General features: G+C 54.3%; 13 protein-coding genes across 13 annotated transcripts; 5 read left to right on the top strand and 8 right to left on the bottom strand.

The window, feature by feature from the left end:
• Positions 1-47: 47 nt before the first annotated feature.
• On the top strand, positions 48-1915 carry N7459_000590 (glycoside hydrolase family 13 protein; the record flags this gene model as incomplete). Its single annotated transcript, XM_056939775.1, has 3 exons — positions 48-516; positions 572-1331; positions 1390-1915. 3 exons carry the CDS (start codon positions 48-50, stop codon positions 1913-1915), a joined length of 1755 nt encoding a protein of 584 aa, XP_056804055.1.
• A 304-nt stretch (positions 1916-2219) lies between these two features.
• N7459_000591 (molybdopterin synthase catalytic subunit) lies at positions 2220-2753 on the top strand (the record flags this gene model as incomplete). The annotated part of the gene is made up of 1 exon (XM_056939776.1): positions 2220-2753. One exon carries the CDS (start codon positions 2220-2222, stop codon positions 2751-2753), a length of 534 nt encoding a protein of 177 aa, XP_056804056.1.
• A 395-nt stretch (positions 2754-3148) lies between these two features.
• On the bottom strand, positions 3149-4159 carry N7459_000592 (SCO family protein; the record flags this gene model as incomplete). Its single annotated transcript, XM_056939777.1, has 3 exons — positions 3149-3270; positions 3321-3645; positions 3692-4159. 3 exons carry the CDS (start codon positions 4157-4159, stop codon positions 3149-3151), a joined length of 915 nt encoding a protein of 304 aa, XP_056804057.1.
• Positions 4160-5037: 878 nt separating this feature from the next.
• Positions 5038-5775, bottom strand: N7459_000593 (NAD(P)-dependent oxidoreductase; the record flags this gene model as incomplete). Its single annotated transcript, XM_056939778.1, has 1 exon — positions 5038-5775. The coding sequence occupies one exon, from the start codon at positions 5773-5775 to the stop codon at positions 5038-5040; it is 738 nt and encodes a 245-aa protein (XP_056804058.1).
• A 111-nt stretch (positions 5776-5886) lies between these two features.
• Positions 5887-6144, bottom strand: N7459_000594 (uncharacterized protein; the record flags this gene model as incomplete). Its single annotated transcript, XM_056939779.1, has 1 exon — positions 5887-6144. The coding sequence occupies one exon, from the start codon at positions 6142-6144 to the stop codon at positions 5887-5889; it is 258 nt and encodes an 85-aa protein (XP_056804059.1).
• A 94-nt stretch (positions 6145-6238) lies between these two features.
• Positions 6239-8832, top strand: N7459_000595 (uncharacterized protein; the record flags this gene model as incomplete). The annotated part of the gene is made up of 2 exons (XM_056939780.1): positions 6239-6769; positions 6820-8832. The coding sequence occupies 2 exons, from the start codon at positions 6239-6241 to the stop codon at positions 8830-8832; spliced, it is 2544 nt and encodes an 847-aa protein (XP_056804060.1).
• A 404-nt stretch (positions 8833-9236) lies between these two features.
• On the bottom strand, positions 9237-10503 carry N7459_000596 (cytochrome P450; the record flags this gene model as incomplete). The annotated part of the gene is made up of 5 exons (XM_056939781.1): positions 9237-9323; positions 9376-9646; positions 9709-9813; positions 9923-10007; positions 10107-10503. 5 exons carry the CDS (start codon positions 10501-10503, stop codon positions 9237-9239), a joined length of 945 nt encoding a protein of 314 aa, XP_056804061.1.
• Positions 10504-11407: 904 nt separating this feature from the next.
• Positions 11408-13322, bottom strand: fmaG (cytochrome P450 monooxygenase fmaG; the record flags this gene model as incomplete). The annotated part of the gene is made up of 6 exons (XM_056939782.1): positions 11408-11813; positions 11872-12143; positions 12195-12421; positions 12486-12637; positions 12699-12890; positions 12943-13322. The coding sequence occupies 6 exons, from the start codon at positions 13320-13322 to the stop codon at positions 11408-11410; spliced, it is 1629 nt and encodes a 542-aa protein (XP_056804062.1).
• Positions 13323-13822: 500 nt separating this feature from the next.
• Positions 13823-15353, bottom strand: N7459_000598 (uncharacterized protein; the record flags this gene model as incomplete). Its single annotated transcript, XM_056939783.1, has 2 exons — positions 13823-15058; positions 15108-15353. The coding sequence occupies 2 exons, from the start codon at positions 15351-15353 to the stop codon at positions 13823-13825; spliced, it is 1482 nt and encodes a 493-aa protein (XP_056804063.1).
• A 392-nt stretch (positions 15354-15745) lies between these two features.
• On the top strand, positions 15746-17289 carry N7459_000599 (flavin-containing monooxygenase; the record flags this gene model as incomplete). The annotated part of the gene is made up of 3 exons (XM_056939784.1): positions 15746-15804; positions 15860-16433; positions 16495-17289. The coding sequence occupies 3 exons, from the start codon at positions 15746-15748 to the stop codon at positions 17287-17289; spliced, it is 1428 nt and encodes a 475-aa protein (XP_056804064.1).
• Positions 17290-17370: 81 nt separating this feature from the next.
• N7459_000600 (fungal specific transcription factor domain-containing protein) lies at positions 17371-19412 on the bottom strand (the record flags this gene model as incomplete). The annotated part of the gene is made up of 2 exons (XM_056939785.1): positions 17371-19155; positions 19200-19412. 2 exons carry the CDS (start codon positions 19410-19412, stop codon positions 17371-17373), a joined length of 1998 nt encoding a protein of 665 aa, XP_056804065.1.
• A 214-nt stretch (positions 19413-19626) lies between these two features.
• N7459_000601 (uncharacterized protein) lies at positions 19627-20625 on the top strand (the record flags this gene model as incomplete). The annotated part of the gene is made up of 1 exon (XM_056939786.1): positions 19627-20625. One exon carries the CDS (start codon positions 19627-19629, stop codon positions 20623-20625), a length of 999 nt encoding a protein of 332 aa, XP_056804066.1.
• A 244-nt stretch (positions 20626-20869) lies between these two features.
• Positions 20870-21507, bottom strand: N7459_000602 (copper transporter family protein; the record flags this gene model as incomplete). Its single annotated transcript, XM_056939787.1, is given in 2 exon segments — positions 20870-21026; positions 21044-21507. The coding sequence occupies 2 exon segments, from the start codon at positions 21505-21507 to the stop codon at positions 20870-20872; spliced, it is 621 nt and encodes a 206-aa protein (XP_056804067.1).
• Between the last annotated feature and the right edge of the window lie 46 nt (positions 21508-21553).

Raw genomic sequence — 21553 nt, forward strand, 5'->3', positions numbered from 1 at the left:
GCTATTGATCGCCCTCTACGACTTCCAGCTTTCCCATCTGTTGCGCCATGGCCCCGTCGAAGCCCAACCACCGTGCCTGGTGGAAAGAGTGCTCGGTCTACCAGATCTGGCCGGCCTCATATAAGGACTCGAACGACGATGGCATCGGAGACATCCCCGGCATAATCTCCAAGCTCGATTACATCAAGAATCTGGGCGTGGATATTGTCTGGTTGTGTCCTTCCTACAAGTCTCCGCAGGTCGATATGGGCTACGATATTGCCGACTACTACAGCATCGCCGACGAGTACGGCACGGTCGCAGACGTTGAGAAACTGATCCAAGGATGCCACGAGCGTGGCATGAGACTTCTCATGGACCTGGTGGTCAATCACACCAGCGACCAGCACGAGTGGTTCAAGCAGTCGCGCAGCAGCAAAGACAACGAGTATCGGAACTGGTACGTCTGGAAGCCCGCGCGATATGACGAGCAGGGCAACCGACATCCCCCCAACAACTGGGTTTCGCACTTTCAAGGTATGACTCACCCTCCGAGGCGAGACGGAGGATAGGAGACTCATCTGCACTACAGGAAGTGCTTGGGAATATGACGAGAAGACCGACGAGTACTACCTCCATCTATACGCCACGGAGCAACCTGATCTCAACTGGGAGCATCCACCCGTCCGCAAGGCTGTCCACGATATCGTGCGGTTCTGGCTGAACAAGGGCTGTGATGGTTTCCGCATGGACGTGATCAATTTCATCAGCAAGGACCAGAACTTTCCCGACGTACCCGTCAAAGACCCGCGAACACCCTGGCAGTGGGGAGACAAGTACTACGCCAATGGACCACGGCTACACGAGTATCTGCAAGACATCGGCAAGATACTGAAGGAATACGACGCCTTCAGTGTTGGCGAGATGCCCTTCGTCACGGATGAAAAGGAAGTGCTTCGGGCCGTGCAGTTTGAGCGCAACGAGATTAACATGATTTTCAACTTCGAGCATGTGGACATTGACCATGGAACTTACGATAAATTCGAGCCAGGCAGCTGGAAGTTGACCGATCTGAAAGACTTTTTCGAGCGCTGGCAGACGTTTATGTATGCCAATGATGGATGGAATGCTCTCTACTGGGAGAACCACGATCAGCCTCGATGTATTGATCGCTACGCACATGCGAGCGAGGAGCATCGAGTGATTGCATCAAAAATGCTTGCCACCGCTCTAGCTCTGCAGTCTGGCACCCCTTTCGTTTACCAAGGACAGGAGCTGGGAATGCGCAATGTACCTCCTTCGTGGGGCATGGAAGAATATAGGGACCTGGACTGCCTGAACCACTGGCATCGGTGCGTCGATTCGTTGGTCTTATTTTGCTAGTATTCTATACCAACTGACCTCGTCCAGGATGTTGAAAGAGAAGGCCAATGATGCTGATGCCCAGGCAAGCGCCCGCCGTGAATACCAGAAGAAGTCGCGCGACAATGGGCGCACTCCGGTCCAATGGTCCTCTGCTCCTAACGGAGGATTCACCGGTCCGAATGTGAAGCCTTGGATGTCTGTGAACCCGGACTTTGCTACTATCAATGCCGAAGCGCAGGTCAAGGACCCCAACTCGACATATCACTACTGGGCGTCCGTACTCGGGGTGCGCAAGAAGTACCTCGACATTTTCGTCTATGGTGACTGGACGCTTGTCGACGGTCCGAATCAGGAGGTATTTGCGTATACTCGCCAGTACGAGAGCCAGAAGGCCTTGGTCGTGTGCAATTGGACAGAGAAGACCTTGGAGTGGGATGCGACAAGCAATGGAATTGCTAGCATCAAGGAGGTCGTTTTGAACAACTACGAGGACAATGATCAGGCTTCGCTGCGCTTCTCCGGAGGCAAATGGTCGCTCCGACCTTATGAGGCAGTGGTGGTGCTTCTGTAGATACATGCCATTGTTGACTGCCATGCGAGGACACGGCTGAGACGTTTCTCATCGCTGCTAGAGATCACCTATATAGCAAAATGACATGATAGATGCGCAACCCCAAGCGCTCGCCATCTTCAATCTACACACGAAACCCATCTATACCATACCGCGCCTCTCGATGGTCTCCGCCGGCGCCCACTTATCCACCGATCTCCCCGCAGCCGATAAGCCTTCCAGTTTCCACCAGACCGCGGTTGACTGCGATAATCTCTCATCCCTTCTTCCACTCCGTACATCCCCCACGCTATATACCTCCGCGATGACCGAACAAGATCCTCTACCAGCACACCTGGACCCAACCACCTATCCCCGCACGCATCGCGACGAGTCGCGCAACATCCACCTCACCCTGACCTACTCCCCGCTCGACGCGAATGCTTCCCTCGCACAAACCTCCTCGCCTGCCGCCGGCGCAAATGTTCTCTTCCTCGGTACAACCCGCGATACCTTCGAAGGCCGCGCCGTGTCGCAGCTAAGCTACACCTCATACCCGCCGCTCGCGCTCAAAACGCTTGCCGCTATTGCGGAGAACGCGGTCGGCGCGCACCAGCTCAAGGGTGTGAGCATTGCGCACCGGCTCGGCGTCGTCCCGATCGGGGAGGCGTCGATTGCCATCGCCGTCAGTGCAGGGCATCGGGCTGCGGCTTGGAGGGCGGGCGAGGAGGTTCTGGAGGCGTGCAAGGAGAAGGCGGAGATTTGGAAGCGAGAGGAGTTTATCGATGGCGGGATGGAGTGGAGGGCCAATGTGGATCGGGATGCGGAGGGGAATCCGGTTCAAGGCAAGGGCTCTTGATTGGATATGAGGGTTTTTGTCTGATTATTGATGAGCTGTATGGATTTATACTGGGAGACGTGAATCTCGGGTTGGTGTCGTTGCGGATGCAGAGCTGGACACGGAGCTGATCTTGTCGCAGGAGACGCTGCTGCGACTTGGAGTACAGGCTAAGTGTTCATGATCTTGTCAGTCATGTTATATACCAAGGATGACAAGCTGGAGAATCCGAGGACCATCAAGTATGCTTGAGGACTTCCTGTTTATCGGAACGGGGACAGGGGATTTTCTCGCCTGAAATAGTTTGGATGCAAAGGGATAGCCAGAGTGAAAGCAACACCAGGCATCCAGGTCCAATGAGCAGGGTATTGAATTTGGCAGTGATATAGTACATTTTTACATACACAAAGGGGAAATTACTCCGTCTTCAGCGGCTTGCCCTCCCTCTTCCAGTCTCTGATATGCTGCAGGATAACCTTGGCGGCGGACTCGGGAGTATCCTGGCGTCCAACGCACTCGACAAAGTCATTGTCGGGATCTATCATGATTAGTATTGCATATACCAAGTACCGGATGGAAAACGCTTACCCATCAGGTAAAAGTAGATACTGTGGTCCACCAGGTAGTCCTCGCCAGGCTTGACATCCCGGGGCGTACTAAAGTACACACGGTACTGGCGGCAGACATGCTTGACTTGCTCGTAGGTACCAGTCAAACCCACGATTCCCGGGTGGAATTCCTTCAGATATTCACGAAGCACCTCGGGAGAATCACGAGCAGGGTCACACGTAATGAAGACAGGCAGGAACAGCTTGTCGTCCTTGGTCTCCTCCCGCACCTTGTCAATGATCTCGGCCATCTTGTCGAGCTCGTCCGGGCAGATATCGGGGCAATGCGTGAAACCAAAGTAAACCTAGCATCGTCAGCTCCATCTACCCCAAGTCCTGGTCCCTACTCACAAAGCTGTATTTGCCCTTCAAATCCTCCGCGGTGAATTCCTTGCCATCCAGATCCTTCAGCGCGAAAGGCCCGCCCACCTTCGGCTTCCCAACCCCCTTGCTCATCTCCGCAATGCGTTTCCGCTCCAGCCGCGCTTTCTCGACACGGAAGTAGATCATCATACCCGCGCCGGTGAGCACGAAGAGCAGCGCGGCCTTCCATGAGAACGGACCGGTGGAGTTGCGCTGGCGCAGCTGGCCCATCGTCTTCGCGCGGGCTCGGAATGCAGTCGTCGAGAAGCTATTCCGGGCCGGGAGCATGTTCTGGACGCAGCGTGGACGCTGTGCTTGTGTGTAAGCTCGACATTGCGATGGGGAGGTGTTTCGGAGGAGAGGGAGAATGCGTTGCGACGGGGCAGATTCAACGGAGGCGAGATTCCGGGTGGCTCGGCTGAGGAGGCCAGAGGCCACTCTCAATGAGGATGACATTTTTCGTCGCGCTACTGTTGGCCTGGGAGGATCGGAAGGTCCAGCTCGGGGGACGATGGATAGAGAATCTCCAGATCGATGTCTGATTGGGCTTAGTGTTTATGCCTGAGACCTCAGGCATGAAGGGTATCCACTATCATTGAACTATATCATAATGTAATAATGAATAGTTGAGTAATGATTATCCTGGTATATGGCAATCCTTGAGAATACATTATATTGTAAGTGTTTGTGCCAGGTTGGGTTCATTATGTTCGTCGTAACATCGCTAGACGGCATATGTGATCTATGAGATCATCATATAAAGATAGAATAGTTAACTAGTTATGAGGAAGGGACACTATCATGGATTGGAGGACTGCTCTTACTGTCAGATTATTTTTGGAACAAATGATAAAACTGACGCAGTTGGTAGCTTTCTTTCTGTTTCCAAATGCAGTTTCCTTATGGATTTCGAGTCGTTGAGTTCATACAAGGTCCACGGGTCTATTTCTGAGTGTTATTCGTAATCGTTGGCTATCCCAGAAAATTGTATGCTAAAAGATATCGTTTCAAGCAGGCGATCCCAGTCAATGTGGTATCAATGACTTTAACCGGTCTTGCCGGGTCTTGAGAATATTTCTTGGTGCGGCTATATCGAGCATAACTGTTCCACATTTCTTTTCTATCGCGCATAGCTAGGCACTCATCCAGCTAGATTTGTTACTAGTACGCTACAATTGTAAAATAAAAGTGGGTTTGTGATGTGGAAATGGTAATTCTGTAAAACCAGGAGCCATATTAATGACGATAGGGAATCGACGGAAAGACAACAAAACAAGTATCAACTCTAAGACATGCCATCCAATTCACCCATAGCGTACCAAAGGAACACCATCTTAGTTCGTAATCGTGAGAATCTTGTTCATATACTCCGGATGCTCCTTGGAGATAAGATTTTGGCAAAGCCACCTCCCACAGTCCTCCCGGGAGATGGTGTAGCCAATAGCCTTGGACTCGATGCCAGTCTTAGGATCTTCGATTCCCACTCTGACGGGCTTGTCCGTTTCACCGGTGGTGAGCAAACTTGCCCGAGTGATCGTAAAAGGCAGCCCGCTCTGGATGAAGGTCTCTTCCATTATCTCCTTGTCCTCATGGGGAACCTTGAGCATCAGGGTATAGACGGGGGTGAGCAGCAACGGATAGTCCCGCGCGAACTTCGATAGGCCTGTGGTGCTGAAGGCGACAATTTGCGGGTTTCCCGTCGCGCCCTTTTGTCGGAGTTGAGCGATGGCTTCAAGGAGAGCCGCGGCGCCTTTTCGGCACACGTTGGGGTCATCGACGGTCATCTTATGCATGATAGGCCGGCCTCCGATAGTGGTGATGACCATGTCGACCAGCTTGCCACTCCGCTCCTCCGGCTGGAGGCATTTGGACACAGCTTCGACGTCGTGGGCATTGCCCGAAATGACAGTGAGATTTGGGGTTGACTCGGGTGGGAAGATGGTCGTCAGCTTGGAAGGGTCGCGGCAGAGCGCGATACACTTGTGGCCTGCTGCAAGGGAGTGTTTGAGCGCTCCGTGGCCAACGCCGGCGCTGGCACCAAAGAATGCAACAGTTTTGACGCTGGAGCTCATGATGTTGAGTAATGACGTAGAAATGTACCGATGGGAAGAAATGAGGCGTTGCTTCCACTTGGAGATCGGGATAAAGAGACGCTTGGATGGCTGCAGTGTCTGTGAATTCTGCTAATCATCGCTGGAGACGCGACGAGCATGCGTTTTATCTTCATTCCGGTCCTGCGACAAGCTCGACAACAAGCCGAAAGAGCGCCGACCTGTCGACAGGTCGGTCTCGGCTTCCCATTCAGCCTCCCAATGAGAAGCGTCAAATATCGCCGAATTGGACGCGAGGTGGATCTCTGCGCTATTCCATATTTGGGCGCCCGCTGGGAGAGCCTCGATGGCTTTGTAGGGAGTCGGCCTGCCCAAGAGCATTGCAAGCATGTGAACCATCCATTCGGGGTGATCGAGGTGATCAGACCAACTCGCGTCTTGAATCGGTCCCCCTGCGACGTATTCGACCCGCACGACGCTCCGGATGTCGCAAGCGCTGCCGGCGACAGGGAGCGCGCACAACTCGGCTTCCGAGACCGAGAAAAGCGCGAGGCCAACGGCCAGCGCTGATGCTCGCCAGGCCCCGTCCGCCCGCGCGCCGAAGCTGCGCAGCTGCGTCGTCTGTCGAAGTCGAAAAGTGCGCTGTGATAAACTGTCGCCATGCTCCAACTGCCGTCGTGCCAATATCGCGTGCGTCTTCCCATCCTCCGACCGGCCACCGAGATGGGCCCGCCGTTTCGACCGTCCTGTCACTGGCGAGGTTATGGAGCGACTGCATCATCTTGAGAACCTGGTCAAAGACTTGACCGGCCAGCTGGAGCAGGCGAATGCCGCGGCCAAGTCCCCCACGGGGGCATCGCCCACATCAGTGGGAAGCCTGACGAACGACCGGGATACGGTGCATCAATCCGTGACGGCCAGTGGTGTGCAGCAGCGGTTTGGGAGGTTGGTGCTTCAAGATGCCAGTCGCAGTCGCTATGTTGGCAGTGGCTTTTGGTCGCGAGTCAACGACGAGGTATGCCGTCCCCGTTGGTGGAAGCGAAGAGGTCACTCACTGGTGCGTAGCTAGATGACTTGAGAATGGCCACTCACGGTGCTGCATTCGATGACTCGGACAGCTCTGACGAAGAAGACGAGTCGCTGGGCAAGACGCCGTCGACGCAAGAACTCGACCGATCCCCGTCGGAGCGCCATGCCTTTCTGTTCCGGCACAACCTCAACCCTTCCTCTTCCGACCTTGGCAACTTCCATCCTTTGCCGTCGCAAATCCCATTTCTGCTGGAAGTGTATGCAGAGAATGTCAACATCATCGCCCACGTTGTTCACATGCCTACAGTGACCAAGATGATTCGTGGTCTCCGCGGAGACATGTCGGGCTTGACGCCAGCCAACGAGGCCCTGATGTTTTCAATCTACTATGCGGCCGTCACCTCCATGGAAGAAGACGACATCGTCAGGAATTTTGGGACTACGAAATTCGAGCTCAACTTCAAGTATCGCCTTGGCTTGGAGCATGCCCTTGCGAAGGCCGATTTCCTTCATATACCAGACCTGGTTCTGGTCCAAGCGCTCGCGGTATTTCTGCTTCTCGTCCGTCGTCATGACAGCCCCAGGTTCGTGTGGATGATGACGGGGCTTCTCATTCGCATGGGACTCGCGCTCGGTCTGCACCGGGATGGTTCTAATTTTCAGCATCTGACTCCATATGAAATTGAGATGCGACGCAGGGCTTGGGCAGCCCTGTGCATGATAGATGTCAGAGCCTCGGAAGACCAGGGGACGGACTATACCATCGCGCTCGGCAGTTACGATACCAAGATGCCCTTGAATATCAACGACGCGGACATCGGGCCTGATTCAAAAACGATGCCTGCCCAACGCGAGGGATTGACCGAGATGTCATTGCCGCGCATCGTGCTCGGTAACAACGAACTGACAAAGGAGATGGTACTTCGCGCTTCCCGGACGCCCAACCTGGAAGAGCAAGCTCAGTTTGTGAACGAGCTATACGAGAGACTGGAAAAGGAGTACTTGCAATATACGGCTGACTCGAGCATTTCCTATTGGGTTGCAGTCCAAAGTACGCGACTCGTCATGGCCAAAATGACGCTCCTCGTGTACCTCCCCATTCTCTTCTCACCCCCGGCCGAACATCTCTCGGACACGATCAGAAACAAGCTCTTGGTTGCAGCGATAGAGGTCGCCGAGTACAACCACGTCCTCAATTCCGAACAGGCCTGTCGAGGCTGGCGATGGATTTTCCAAACCTACACCCACTGGCATGCCATCATTTATATACTGATCGAGATGTCTCGTCGTCCGTGGTCCCCGATTGTCGAAAGGGCCTGGACCGCACTTCATAGTGTCTGGTTGATTCCAGCCCAGTCCCGTATGAGCAAGAACCTTCGTGTCTGGTTCCCATTCCGCAAGTTAATGGCCAAAGCCAAAGGGCATCGGGCATTGGAGCTCGAACGACTGAAGCGCAGTCCTGAGGCCATCGAAAGACTAGTGGAGGAGGATTCGAACATCCACCCACCCTCAAGCCCAGGGTTGGTTCCAACCGAGGCCAATGCTGCCGCGTACTATCTACATCAATGGCGCAACTTGGTCACCGCGAGTGGCGAGCTTGGGTCGCGCACACACCTGTCTGCATATCCTAGCACAGAGGGCTCCGACCAATTGGCCATTTCAAGTGGTTCGCTTCATAACCTCGACTCTACCTCCAGATTGAATTACCAGTCCACTCGGACTACGCGCGAAGCGTTTCCATCAGATCAAAATCCATTCAATTTTAACTCCGCTGTGACAACCAGTGCACCCATGACATCGGGGCAGGCGGTCGAACCAATCTACACCCCGTTCTCGACGATGCCAACCGGCCAGAATGATGGTCAGCCAGGCGACCCCAATATTCTTCCTTGGTTATGGTCCGATGAGAGCTTCGCCAATACCGCTCTAGATCCAGTCGATGTCAACATGGATATGGATGGCAGTGACGTGGATTGGTACAACTGGGTCGAGTCGGCAAAGGGATTTGAGTTGAATGAAGGGCCCCGTGACGATACGCATCGTGGCTAGTTCAATGCTTATTTCATGACTTTTCTCTTCTCGTCTCAATTGGTTCTGCCGGTCCTAGGCGACGAGCTCTCCATATTCAAGTTCACGTCTCCGTGGTCACGCCGTGGTCATGACTGGCTCACGTTGATGGAAGCGAACCATCAACTTTGGCCGTTTCCAGACCATATGGACCTTCCCGTCTCGAAGCCAATCGACATCTCGATTCATTCACTCCAGGTCGTAGGTCCAGAACATCTTGGCTAAAAGCAAGTTCATTTCCATGTATGAGAAACCATTGGTCTTGAATTAGCCTTGATACCGGTGGAAACTCCAGGGGCGAGTAGCAACTCGCCTTTTCCCAATACAGGCGTTGGGTCCAACCGAGAAGGGCTGACTAGCTTCTTTGATATCAGCAGAGTTGGGATCTAACCACCGTTCAGGGTGGAATTCATCGGATCAGCAAAGTTCTGGGGATCGTGTGTTATCGTCCACGGACTCGTGAACACCTCTGCCTGCACCACCCGTCAGCGAAAGCACTTGGTGTCTCATTAGAGAACATCTCACCCCCGGTGGGATATATTGACCATGCAGCTCGAATCCCGCAGAAACACGCGGTAACACATGTCCTACCGAGATCGGTGGAAACATCCGCAGGCTTTCACTAATGACGGCCTGGAGATATGGAAGTCGCTGTATCGACTGCGCCTCAGTATCCCCATAGGAACGAAATGCGTCTCGGATCTCAGACACCAGGCGCTCCAGCTTCTCTGCATGTTTGAGCAGGAGATAGAGTGTCGCCGAAAGACTTGCAGTGGTTGTTTCCTGCCCGGCAACCCTGATTCATATTAGCATTTCGTACCGCGAAAGCTACTGTTTGAGCGTAGCCGGAAAAACTACGTCAGAATGAACATATTCGCCGCCATTTGCTCTTTATCCATTTTCCCATCGCGCACGAGTTGCGCCAGCGGCATCACAAAGCGAGTCTCATTAAGCGCCAGACGTCTGTTAAATAATTAGACTGCGACTCCTCCATTGCTTGGACAGGGACTCGCTCACCTTTCCACCTGTTCTCTCGTAAAGCGAGAATTTGGGTTCTCCTATCAGAACCGACGTTGGAACGAGCAGGTTGAATAGCTTGGCAACGAGCGTAATATGTCTCGCATTATCGATCAGTGTAATGAGATACGGGTTGACTGCTAGATTCAACCGCGAGTCGAGCTTGCCCGATATCCGCCATTGCCAGATTAGTACACATCGAAAGGACAGGAGTGCTTATCACGAAGGAATCGACCAACCGGTCTCCACGGCCCGGAACGTTTCCCTGAATGCCATTTCGCCGAGTATATCGAATGATCCAAGGTCGAACCATCTCGTCATGTCAATCCCGTCCGATCTAGGCGGCGCCCTGTGGCCGGTGGAATGTATCCAACGATCAACAGTCTCGGAGGACAAGATAACCTCCTGCTCTAGCAGACCACGTTGCGAAAACGCAGGAAGCAACATCTTGCGAAGTTCGCTATGGCGATGAAAGTCAGGCTCGGTGACGAGATTATACGGGCTGAATCCCGCAGTGAAGGCTCGGTAAAAGGAGCCTCTCGCCAAGGGCGGCTTTCCCGGGGGTGCATGCCCGTAAATGGGCTTGATGGATTCCACTGATCCGAAGGATAGTTCATTGGGGGAGATGCGAACCATGGGGCCTGTCCGGTGTGTTAGCAACTGGGGCACAACGAAGGTCGAGTGCGAGAAACCCCTTTACCATATCGTTGGTGCAATCTCATCAGCGTGAGGTGGCACCTCCCCGGTGTGGTGTGTATAAACCTCCAAATCTGTCATCTATTCAATACAGGCCGTATCACTTCATGTAGCAGATAATCACCAGGGATGAGCGCCCTAGAAAGGGCCCCGGCAAGTTGGAAAGAAGGTGGAAGTGGACATTTTATACCGTCAAGCCGAGAAAGTGGCACAATAGCTTCACGGCGTTCAGCTGTTGGTATCAATTCCACCAAGAGAGGCAGTAGGGCCTTACAGTACTCAAGACAAGCACCCAAATTCCTTTCCAACTGGCTATGATGGGCAACTCGGAGTTTACACCTCCAGGCACACTCCATATCCTCTCTGCAATCGCCATTCTCGAGGTGGCCGGTTCTATTGTCTTCCAGAGATCCCAGCCAGGGTGTGAATAGTCTGCCAATAGATGATGGACTGACTTTGGCATTTATCACTTCAGTAGTTACTACCTAATTACCCTGCACCCAAGTTTTTAAAGGAAATCCTGCCTTTTTTTTGGGGGGGGGGGCTAGGAATATATGAAATTTACACAGCCAAAACACGAAGAAATCGGTTATCATCAAGCTATGTATACATAGCTGTGTCACCTCCAATTAGTATCAAGGTGGGCTCCGCCACGTCATGCATTAGCAGCACAGATGCCCACAGCCGAAAAGGGCACATTGGGGACAGCGCACTGCATGCTCATGTGCGCAAGGAGAACTTAATCATCGGCGGTGTCACCTCACATCGACTCAACGCGAGAAGCATTCCGGCCCCGACCCCGATCCCGATCGTGCCCTACAGGGCGATTGCATCGAATTCCCGTCTAGTGAGTCCCGAGGGCTTCCGCCAGCCGTTCGGCGTCGCCTGTTTCGAAAGGAGTGTTGCGCTCAAAGTCCAGTATCAGCGCTCTGTGCTGCTCGCTCCGTGCAGTGAACGCGCACGTATACGGCACCGGGTGGCTAAGCAGTCCGGGGGTGAATTCCACCGGCGGGTCAATCTCCTTGCCGTCTTGATCGGTGGACTTTGTGATGTCGAAGACAGCTATAGTGTGTGCGATAGTCAAGAATAAAGATGTGTCGGCAACTAGTCGCCCGGGACAAATGCGTCGTCCAAAGCCAAAGACGGTGTCGTGGGGGTCAGGCTCGGTGTCTCGCCCCTCGTCCGATAAGTATCGCTCGGGACGAAACTGTGATGGCTCGGGGTGCACTGTAGGGTCATGGTTAAACGCCCTGATAAGAACATAGACTGGTTAGCGCGTTCTCAAGACAAAGTGAAGGTAGACGATACCAGATATTTGGCATCAAGATGGCGTCTTTGGGAATCAAAAACCCGTTAACCACATCGTCCTCGTCGGTTCGATGTGGAATTCCCCCAGGGGCAACAATATGCCAGCGGAGGGTCTCCTTGACGAGGGCATCAATATACGGCAGTCTGGATCGATCCGCAACGGTCGGCAAAGCTGAACTGCCGAGAACACGGTCGATTTCGTCGTGTGCGTTGCGCTGAACCTCCGGGAACAGCGTCATTGCGAGGAAGAATCCTTCTAGGGCGGATACGGTCTCACGATAGCGTCAGTGAGATGATCCAGAACCGTCCAAATGGGAACACACCGTATCTGCTCCCCCGCCGTATAGCCCCAACGCTCCCCATTTAATGATGTGGTCATCCTCCCCTTGCTCGAGAAGCTCGGACACAAACGATGGCCGGTGCGCCTTGTAGCTCATCTGATATTTGGTGAAGGTAAAGGGATCCTCTGCAGCTTTGGTGACAGTTTCCCGGTAATAGCGCGCAGTCTTTTGAAAACCGGCACCGGGAAACCACTCGGGAACATACTTAACTATGGGGGTTTGTCACTACGGGGAATCTCTTGGGCGATGACCTAGGTGATATGTTCGACTTACGCGCAGGAATTATATCAACCAGCCACACCCCGGGCACCAGGGCGTGGGAGAATTGCTGCAGGGCCAAATCGGCTAGGGCCACCAAGGGATCTTCACTGTGCGGCTGAATGTTATATCCGTAGATAATCTTCAAGATGAAGGCACCAGCGGCTCTGGCTATGGGATTAGTACTTGCGCTCATCTGTTCGTTCTGATCCGACATGTCGCACTCACGTTCGCGTGTGATGGAGAAAGTCTTGGGGAGTTTGAAGCACCCGCCACAGGAATCGCCGCGCTTCGACCTCTAGCAAATGATCGAATCTCGATGCCGAGGCATGCATTCCCAGGACGCGCGTCATCGCCCGACGATATGTCCGGAGAAGACTGGTGTTATCTTGGCTCGACGGCACTTGGCCCCAGCCCGCACTGTCGTTGGTCAGTCAGGGTGACTACCAAATTGGTAAGGAAGGGAACCGACAGTTCTGCGAAGACGAGATGGGGACGAGAGGAGTGTTTAGCCGAGTTCTTTTCCAGTATGTGAAGTGCAAGGCTTCTATCATTGATAATGACGATGGTTTGACCCAGAACGGTGACGGAACTGAGAGGACCTGTGCCGGCGTCAGCAGTGAGAGTCGAATGCTCCATGCGATCCCACACACCATAGAGCTCCTTGTGCTCCAGCCAGTGCTGCCATTCCTGCTTGCCCGCTGACGGCAGATCGAACAGGTTTCCAATGATCGGTTTGCCCTTGGGCCCGGGAGGGAGCGGTGCAGGCTTTTTTCCAGAGACGAGTCTGCGAATGGCAAGGAAGAGGGCGAAAAGGGCCGTCGATAGGATGAGTTGAGTGGTCGCTCCCATTGTATCGGCAAGCGTGTGCAAGTGGTTGGTCGGCAACCTGTCAAGAGAAGGTGGACAAGTGGGGGTCAGCTGAAAGGCAGAAGATTACATCGCGATTCTGCTCAGCCAGTAGCCTTGATCATCCGATAGTGGTGCAGTGCCTATATACGATCAAGGCACAATTGTTCGATTGTTTATCACGGATCTGCTTTCTTGTGTGGAATAGCAGACCACTTGGTGTCGATGCAGAAAGTCAATTCGGATGAGATTAGCTGCTTCTTGCCCATCGGTGTTCTAGACCTTGATGTATTCCCCGATCTATGCGGTTTCCATCTCTTGGGATCGTTTTATCAGTACAGCAAATTCAGGTCGAACCCCATGGCCTTTGCATGAATTGGATAATAATCGAAATTGGCTAAATATACCAAGAGTATCAATAAACTACTTACATAGTTTCCTTAGAACCCCCGTATGTACTCCAGTGATCCTATTGATCGTGACTGTCCCAAATTGCCCGTTCTTCACGCCAACACGGGCGATTCTTTTCTCCTGGGTTCCCCAGCAGGCCATCGCCGTTCGACCGCCGCAATCACGACCGTCAACACCATCTCGACTGCAAAGAACATCGCAGCCATCTGATACCCAACCTTGAAATGCGGCTCCTGGCCCGTGTTATACGCGAGCAGCGGAACCCACGCGTTGAAGGTGAAGGAAATCGCCTCCATCACGCCAATCACGATCACCCGGTGCTCGGCGGAAAAGCCACACGTCTCGTTCACCCACGAGGTGAAGATGATCCCCGCGCCGGTCTCGATATACGTCAGCAGCCAGCCAGCCATCATGGCTGCGGTGTTATGCTCCGGCCAGACAGACAGGATGATCGTCCCGACCAGTGCCGGAACGCAGGCAAACACAATCACCGGCCAGCGCATCCGCAAGAAGTCACTGGTCCAGGCATACATCAGCGTGAAGATGATCTGCAGCCCGTACCCAGCGGAGGGGATGACGTTGACCTGCTCGACGCTGTATCGCCCCGTCGATTTGAGCCAGACGTTGAAATACGAGTAGATCCGGAGGCCGAGGACGTGGGTGATGAAGACGGTGGAAAACAGCCAGACGGGCCAGGAGCGAAAGACATCTAGGACGGTTCGCCAGGTGAGCTTCCCAGCGGGTGCGCGCCCGACCTCCCTCATTCGTTGCACGGCATGTGCACTCTCCTCCTTGCTGAGCCATCTATTCTTCGTGTCGCTGGGGGAGTCGGGGATGGCCCAGAAGCCATACAGAGCAATCGGGACACCCAGGATGCCGTCGAAGATGAACAGCCACTGCCAGGCAGACAGGCCTGCGCGGCCATCCATGCCGGAGTACAACGCGGCTTGGAGGTATCCAGAGAACATATTCGCCGCGCTGGAAGACGCTTGGAAGATGGCACTGCGCTTTCCCAGCTCCTGGGGTGTGTACCAGTTCCCTAGCAGAGTGATGATGCCGGGGTATGCGGAGGCTTCGAAGAGACCAATGAAGAAACGCAGGGCGAAGATGGTCTTTGCATCTTTCGCGCCTGCCTCGGCCATGACGAAGACACTCCACAGCAGCTCGAGCGCCGGTAGCCAGATGGACGGACGGATCTTGGTCAATACCAACTGGGATGGAATCTGGCCCAGGATATATCCGATGTTCCAGTAGGTCGTCAACAGGTTCAGGTCGTTCCCCTTGAGATCCAGGGATTCTTTCATGCCGGAGACATAGGCATTTGAAGTCTGAGATCATTAGTACATGCCGTTCATCCATCACGGGGAGGGAACTCACGTTTCCTTGGTCCAGGGATTTGATGAAGTATGCTGTACACGCATAGCTCAGCAACCACCAGTCCACCTTTTGAACTAGCTTGCGCTCTTCCGGTGACTTGTCCCAGCTGTCCCAGATCGCTCCCTTGAGGCGAGAGTATTTACTTCGCGGAACGGGGGCCTGCGATAGATCGTGGCTAGACTCGTCGACTTCACGACCCTCGATCTTCGGGCTCGCCTTCGCGGCAATGGTCAGGTCAGATCCCATTTTTGAGGTCAACACGGCGGAGAGTGATGGAAGAGACTTGGGACGATATTCTACCAACATCTCTCGAACAGAACGGCCTTTATACTTGCCATGCGACTACATCTCTTCCGAGGACGACTTAAGTGCCGACAAGCACATCATCCAGCCTTAACTGACAGATAGCGTCGACATCCACGGCTTCAATCGGCGAGGCTCCGACTGTTTTTACCCGTTCGGGCGGCGCTCGCAACACGCCAATCCGGGCTCCGATGGCGCCACAGACTCGCTCGATGAGGAAAGGAGTCGTCGGTGGATCTCATCTTATCGCGCGATACGGAAGGTCTCATGGTTTTAAAAGGGATCGCTGCCCTCCGACTTGTACATAGATGTATATAGACGATCGCTTCCACGCCATGGACATCCGGCGCGTGGCTATCATTGGCGCTGGCCCTTGCGGTCTCGGTGCTGCCAAGTCAGTCAAACGTCTATAGATTTCGACCCATTCAAAAGATCTAATCGGATGATAGGTACCTCGTTGCAGAGCAAAAGTTTACCACAATCACGCTTTTTGAACAGCGCGATCAGCCCGGAGGCGTCTGGAATTATACCGGTGATGTGGGCATCGCCGACTGTCTATCGACTCCTCACGCAACTCCAAGCCAGAGACCGCAACAGCCGGTGAACGGGACTTTTGTGTCGCCAGTCTACGACTCGCTAGAAACGAACATCCCAAAGTCGATGATGCAGTTTATCGACTCGCCATTTCCTACCGGCACGGCACTCTTCCCGACCCATCGCGTTGTCAAAGACTATCTCCACCACTATGCGGAGGATCTGCGGCCACTGATTCGATCGCATTCGCTGGTTCTGGATATCAAGCTGTCAAAGCCCCGTCCGAACCCAGAATGGTCCGTGACATGGCGCGATTTGCAGACCAACCGAGTTCTGGATGCGCACTTTGATGCGGTTGTGGTGGCTAATGGCCATCACAACGATCCTTACATTCCCGCTATACCGGGGCTGGCCGAATGGAGTCGCAAGTTTCCAGCGTCGATCGTTCATTCCTCATCTTATCGGCGTGCGGATGCATTTGCAGGCAAGGCATGTACCACCCGATCCCATCATTCACGCCCGAGCAAGCAGAATACTAACACGGGTGTAGAAAGTCATCGTGGTCGGACACTCGGCGTCGGGAATCGACATCGCACTCCAAATCAGCCGCGTCTCACAACACCCACTGCTGATCTCCGAGCGAACTGCAACCAGCCTCTCTCCAGAGCAGGCCGCGGTCTCCGAGAGTCTCCCTGAAATCGCCCTTCTTGACCCCGATCACTCTCTCGTCCGATTCACCGACGGGCGGGAAGAGACGGACGTCGACCACATAGTCTTCTGCACGGGCTACCACTTCTCAATCCCCTTTCTGTCCAGCCTCGAGCCGCCAATCGTGACGGATGGCGCACGCCCACACAGTCTGTACAATCATGTATTCTACACCGCGGAACCAACACTCGCGCTCGTTGGGTTCCCGCAGCGCATCGTCCCTTTCCCCTTCAGCCAGGCCCAGGGCGCATGGATCGCGCGCGTGTTCTCCGGCAGACTGGCGCTTCCTTCGACATCGGAGATGGAGCAATGGGTCCAAGACTGGACGGCCCGTCGCGGAGATGGGAAGAGCTTCAACACGCTCGCGTTTCCACTGGATGCCGAGTATATCAATGCTCTACACGAACTGAGTGCCCTAGCAGCGTGTCGTCCGGGCCTGGAGAACGAGGGACGTGGTAGACAGTCGCCTTTCTGGGGAGAGAAGGAGAAGTGGACGCGGGAGCGCTTCCCATTGATCAAGAAGGCGTCACAGGCATTGGGCAGTCGGCGGAGCGAAGTGACGAGTCTGGAGCAGCTCGGGTTCGACTTTGACAAGAATGAATCCCCGAGCACGGATGTCCATAAAGCACACTTGTAGTTAGAATATACCAGGTCAAATTTTGGATCTGGTTTATTCTGAAATTCGAAGATATGACAATGACAAACATCCTTTCTTTGTCTAGAGCATGTCTGATCCCATGCCGCCGAGAAGGTTCACCCACTGTGCGTCTAAAGAACTGTTTCCTAGTGCGTTGTCTGCCGGAGTCAAAGTGGTCAAAGTGTTGTTCGAGGGAATACCAATGCGGGGGCCAAATAGTGCGCTCTCTGGTACTCTGGCCATATAATCCATGGTAACCAGCTGGTTAGGGAATGTTCTTCCAACAATATCCGACCGCAGAGGCCATATATAGAAACTTGCCTCCCCTAGCGTACAGCTCAGTAATGCTGCTAGATCAGACTGTATAGATTGTAGTCCGAGCTCAACATCCAGTCCGGCAGTAGCTATGATTGAGGGACCAGAAGACTCATTGAGCGGCATGATCGGGGTCTTCTGTTTCGTGATGGTCTCTGCGAGACGGTGCAATACTCGGGATCCGTCGTGTGCGGCATTCCAAGTGGCCGGGAACATTTCGAGTAAGGACGCCAGGAGAGCGATTTCCGGCACGTCCTGGGAGGGCGCTGTCCATGTACTGATGCAGTAGAAGAAGATCGCACCCAGGGAGAGAAGGCGGCACAGTGTGATCCAATTCATTGGTAGATGGCGGTGTTCGTGTAAGATCAGGCTCAGCTGGACGTATTGCTGGGCGGCGGCCTGTAGCTTGGGGATGTGGTCGTGATCAGCCGGTTTCGTCTGGGCCGAGGGACTGTATAATAGCAAAAGTAGATTCTGATAGCGGACATTGAGCCAGGTAATCGTCGTATGGAATGGGAGTTGGTCGTCTTCCCATAGAGCGGAGCTCGAGAGCAGACAGCCCTGCGTATACCAGTCCTCGATTCGGCGACGCAGCTCCTGGTGATGCGCAGCCGTGTCGTGTTTGTAGATGGCATCAACAATGCAAGTCTCCAGCTGCCGCAGAGAAATGACGTGTCGGCTTACTTGCAGGGCTATTGTATATTGGTGCCCCTCTGGCGAGGCATATTCATGGATCATAATGCTGGGCAAGGGAACTTGCATCCCCTCGTCGGGAAAACCAAACGGAAGCCCGTACGAGATGCTAATCATGCGATCGAAGACATATATCGACCAGCTCAGTCGACGGCGCAGCTCTAAAGCCCGCGGGGAAAGGTCCACGTTGATTGCGGATTCGTTGATCAACCCAATAGCCAACGCGTGGCGGGTGAGAACACCCGCGATGGCCCTTGGGTCCATATCAGATGGCTTGAACAAGAGATATAAACCGAGAAGCAGAAGGGTGCCGGCCGACTGCTCGTCAACGCGGCAGAGGCACTCATACAGAATCTGGTTGAGAAGAGGCTCGAACGAACTTTCCTCGATATCCTGGACTTCTCCCGCGCGCTGCAAAGTCGTGAATCCAATCGCCATAATCATATGCAAGCGGCTTGGAACCAGCGAGCGAGGGAGCGAGTCATCCCCAGCATTCTCCTTGCACACATTGTCAAGTTCGCCCATGACAGCTTCGCTATCCAGAAATGGATATGCACGGTGTACATGACGGAAATATGCTTGAAGGCATTTGCGACTTGCCGAGACAGAAATCGTCTCGTCGCCTTCTGTTTTCGCAGAACTCGACCTGTTCTCATGAACCGTGTCGGTCTGGTTCATATCGGCCGTCACGCCGACAAGCGAGGGTTCCCTTGGGCTCTTTGGCAACAAGAGATCTCTCCCTGTCTCGATCGATTCCACTGGCGGTAGATCAACGGGTAATACATGATTGACGAGTTGACTGAGCCAATCAATGCGAGCGTGGAGTTCTCGTTCTCGCGTCTGCGGACTGGCCGACCGCTCCATCAGCGAGCAAGGTAGCCAAGCCACCAGGCACGGCTTACATGGCCCTTCGGAGGTGCGCGTGCATCGCTTCTTCTGTTGACGGCATCGGCGACAAGCCGGCACTGTAGATGGCCGCCGGGTATTGTGATTGGTGGGGCTCGCAGACGCCAGCGCGGATCGATGATTGCGTCGGGGTTGCGATGCCTCTGATTGCGCTGGGAGAGTGCGGCGATGGATCCGGAAGCGATGAATGGCGCCCTCCATAATCTCATCCGTGCGATGAGAAGGCACTGGATGTCGGAGAGGCCGCGGTGAAATGAAGCCGCTTCGTCATTCCCCAGCAAAGCACGCCATTCGTAGCCACAACGGGCAATATGGATCGGGGATGACACCGCGGTGGATCTAGATAAGAGCATAGTCGCTTGCCGTGGTAGACTGCAGTGAGTCCACGCGTTCTCTTTCTGTCATTCCAATTGCGCCTTCACCATGGTGTCGGAAAGTGAAGCACTGGAAATTTACCGCGACGCAATCCACTTCGATGGCCTCAACATCGCCAACTGGTCGCGCGATATCTTCGAGGCCTGGCACCATGGCGGCATCACCGGCGTATCCTGTACCTGTGGCATCTGGGAAGGGTTTCGCGGCGCGATCGCCAACGTCGTGCAGTGGAAGAAGTGGTTCGAAGAGCACTCCGACCTGATCGTGCAAGCACACACCGTCCGCGACATTCGCCAGGCCAAACGCGACGGCAAAACGGCCGTCCTCCTCTCCTGGCAGAACACCGCGGGGATCGAAGACCAATTGGACTATCTGCGTGTCTTCCGCGACCTGGGTGTGCGCAAGATGCAGCTCACCTACAACACGCAGAATTACTCCGGCGCGGGCTACACGGAGCTCCGCGATTCGGGTCTCACGGGCTTTGGTCGCCAAGTGGTGGATGAAATGGGTCGCCTGGGGATGGTCGTGGACTTGTCGCACGTCGGACCCGTCACCAGCGAGGATGTGATCGAGTATGCGACCAAGCCCCCTTGCTTCAGCCATGTGCTGCCCGGCGGTCTGCGCGATCACCCACGCAACAAGTCTGATCATCTTCTGCGTCTGATTGGAAGCAAAGGCGGCTTTGTGGGGATCAGCCAGTTTGGGCCGCACATGGCCAAGGGCAACGAATCCACGATTGACGACTATGTGGCTGCTCTGGACTATGTGATCGGGTTGGTGGGCGAAGATCTGGTGGGCGTGGGCTCGGATGCCAGCGAGGGCCATGCGCGGCCGAGCGAATTCATGGCGTGGTGTAATCTGGACAAGGGATATGCGCGTCGACTGACGCCTTGGGGTAGTCAGACAGTGGTGAAGCCACTGGGTCCGTTGAAAGAGCGAGCCGAGCTGGCGAAGGCCATGGCTCGCGCTGGTTGGTCGGAGGCGAAGATGCGCAAAGTGTTGGGCGAGAATTGGTTGCAATACCTCGAACGAGTGATTGGAGAGTAGATCCTGGCGGAATATTGTCCATGGGATGCTGTACAAAGAGTTGTCTACATCATGTTTGAACGGTACCTAGGTAGCAAAGGGAGAGTAGGATTTATGTACGTCGTCCTGGACTGCTGGTTCGAATTATTATATACAACGGGCCCTTGATGAAATCGTAGAGCTCGGCCATGCAAGAAGTGGTATTTTCATGTCCCGCTGGACCACCAAGCCAGCGAAAGGTATCGTCGCATTCACCCCTCCTGTATTAACAGTGCATCCACGAGCTCTCCGCGGCAACACTCCCCATGATGAAGGTGCCCAGCCAAATACCACCCAGGACTGAGAGGAAATACCCGACATTCATGGTCATCACAGCAAGCATCCTGACTCGAGTCGTCAGTTTCACGGTCTCCTCTTGGTACCTCGAAGAAGAACTTACAGCAGATATGCTATCCCCGAAACGAACAGCTCATAGGTGGCCCGGCCCGCGGCCGGATTCACACGCCATCGAGACCACCGGCTCCCTAGCTCTTGCATACTGAGATGGAAGCCAGACACGGGTTTGGTGGGATGCGTGTCCTCCCCGAGCATATGGTCGTGGATCATGCCGTGGCGTATGCCGTCGGTCCATAACCGACCCTCGAGGATGGGCCGCAGGGCGATAAGGACGCGCAGAATGACCGCCAGGGCGATTAGGAAGATGCAGGTTCCGGCATATTGGCCCTTGGAGGTCGGTGTCCAGTCGGTGGCGTAGAGCGGTGTTTTGAACGAGGCAAAGAAGGTCATGGACATGGACATGGACATGGAGGACATGGACGAGTCGGTGGCTGTTGCCGAGGCCATGGCCATGGTCGATGTCGCGGTGGCCGTCGACATCGACGCTGTCATATCTCCCATATCCATCATGGTTGGTCTGGGCCAGTGAGGCAGCGGTGGCCTACAAGGAAAG

The sequence above is a fragment of the Penicillium hispanicum genome (assembly GCF_028827665.1).
Source record: "Penicillium hispanicum strain IBT 35686 chromosome Unknown utg000001l_segment0_segment0, whole genome shotgun sequence".
Taxonomy (NCBI): domain Eukaryota; kingdom Fungi; phylum Ascomycota; class Eurotiomycetes; order Eurotiales; family Aspergillaceae; genus Penicillium; species Penicillium hispanicum.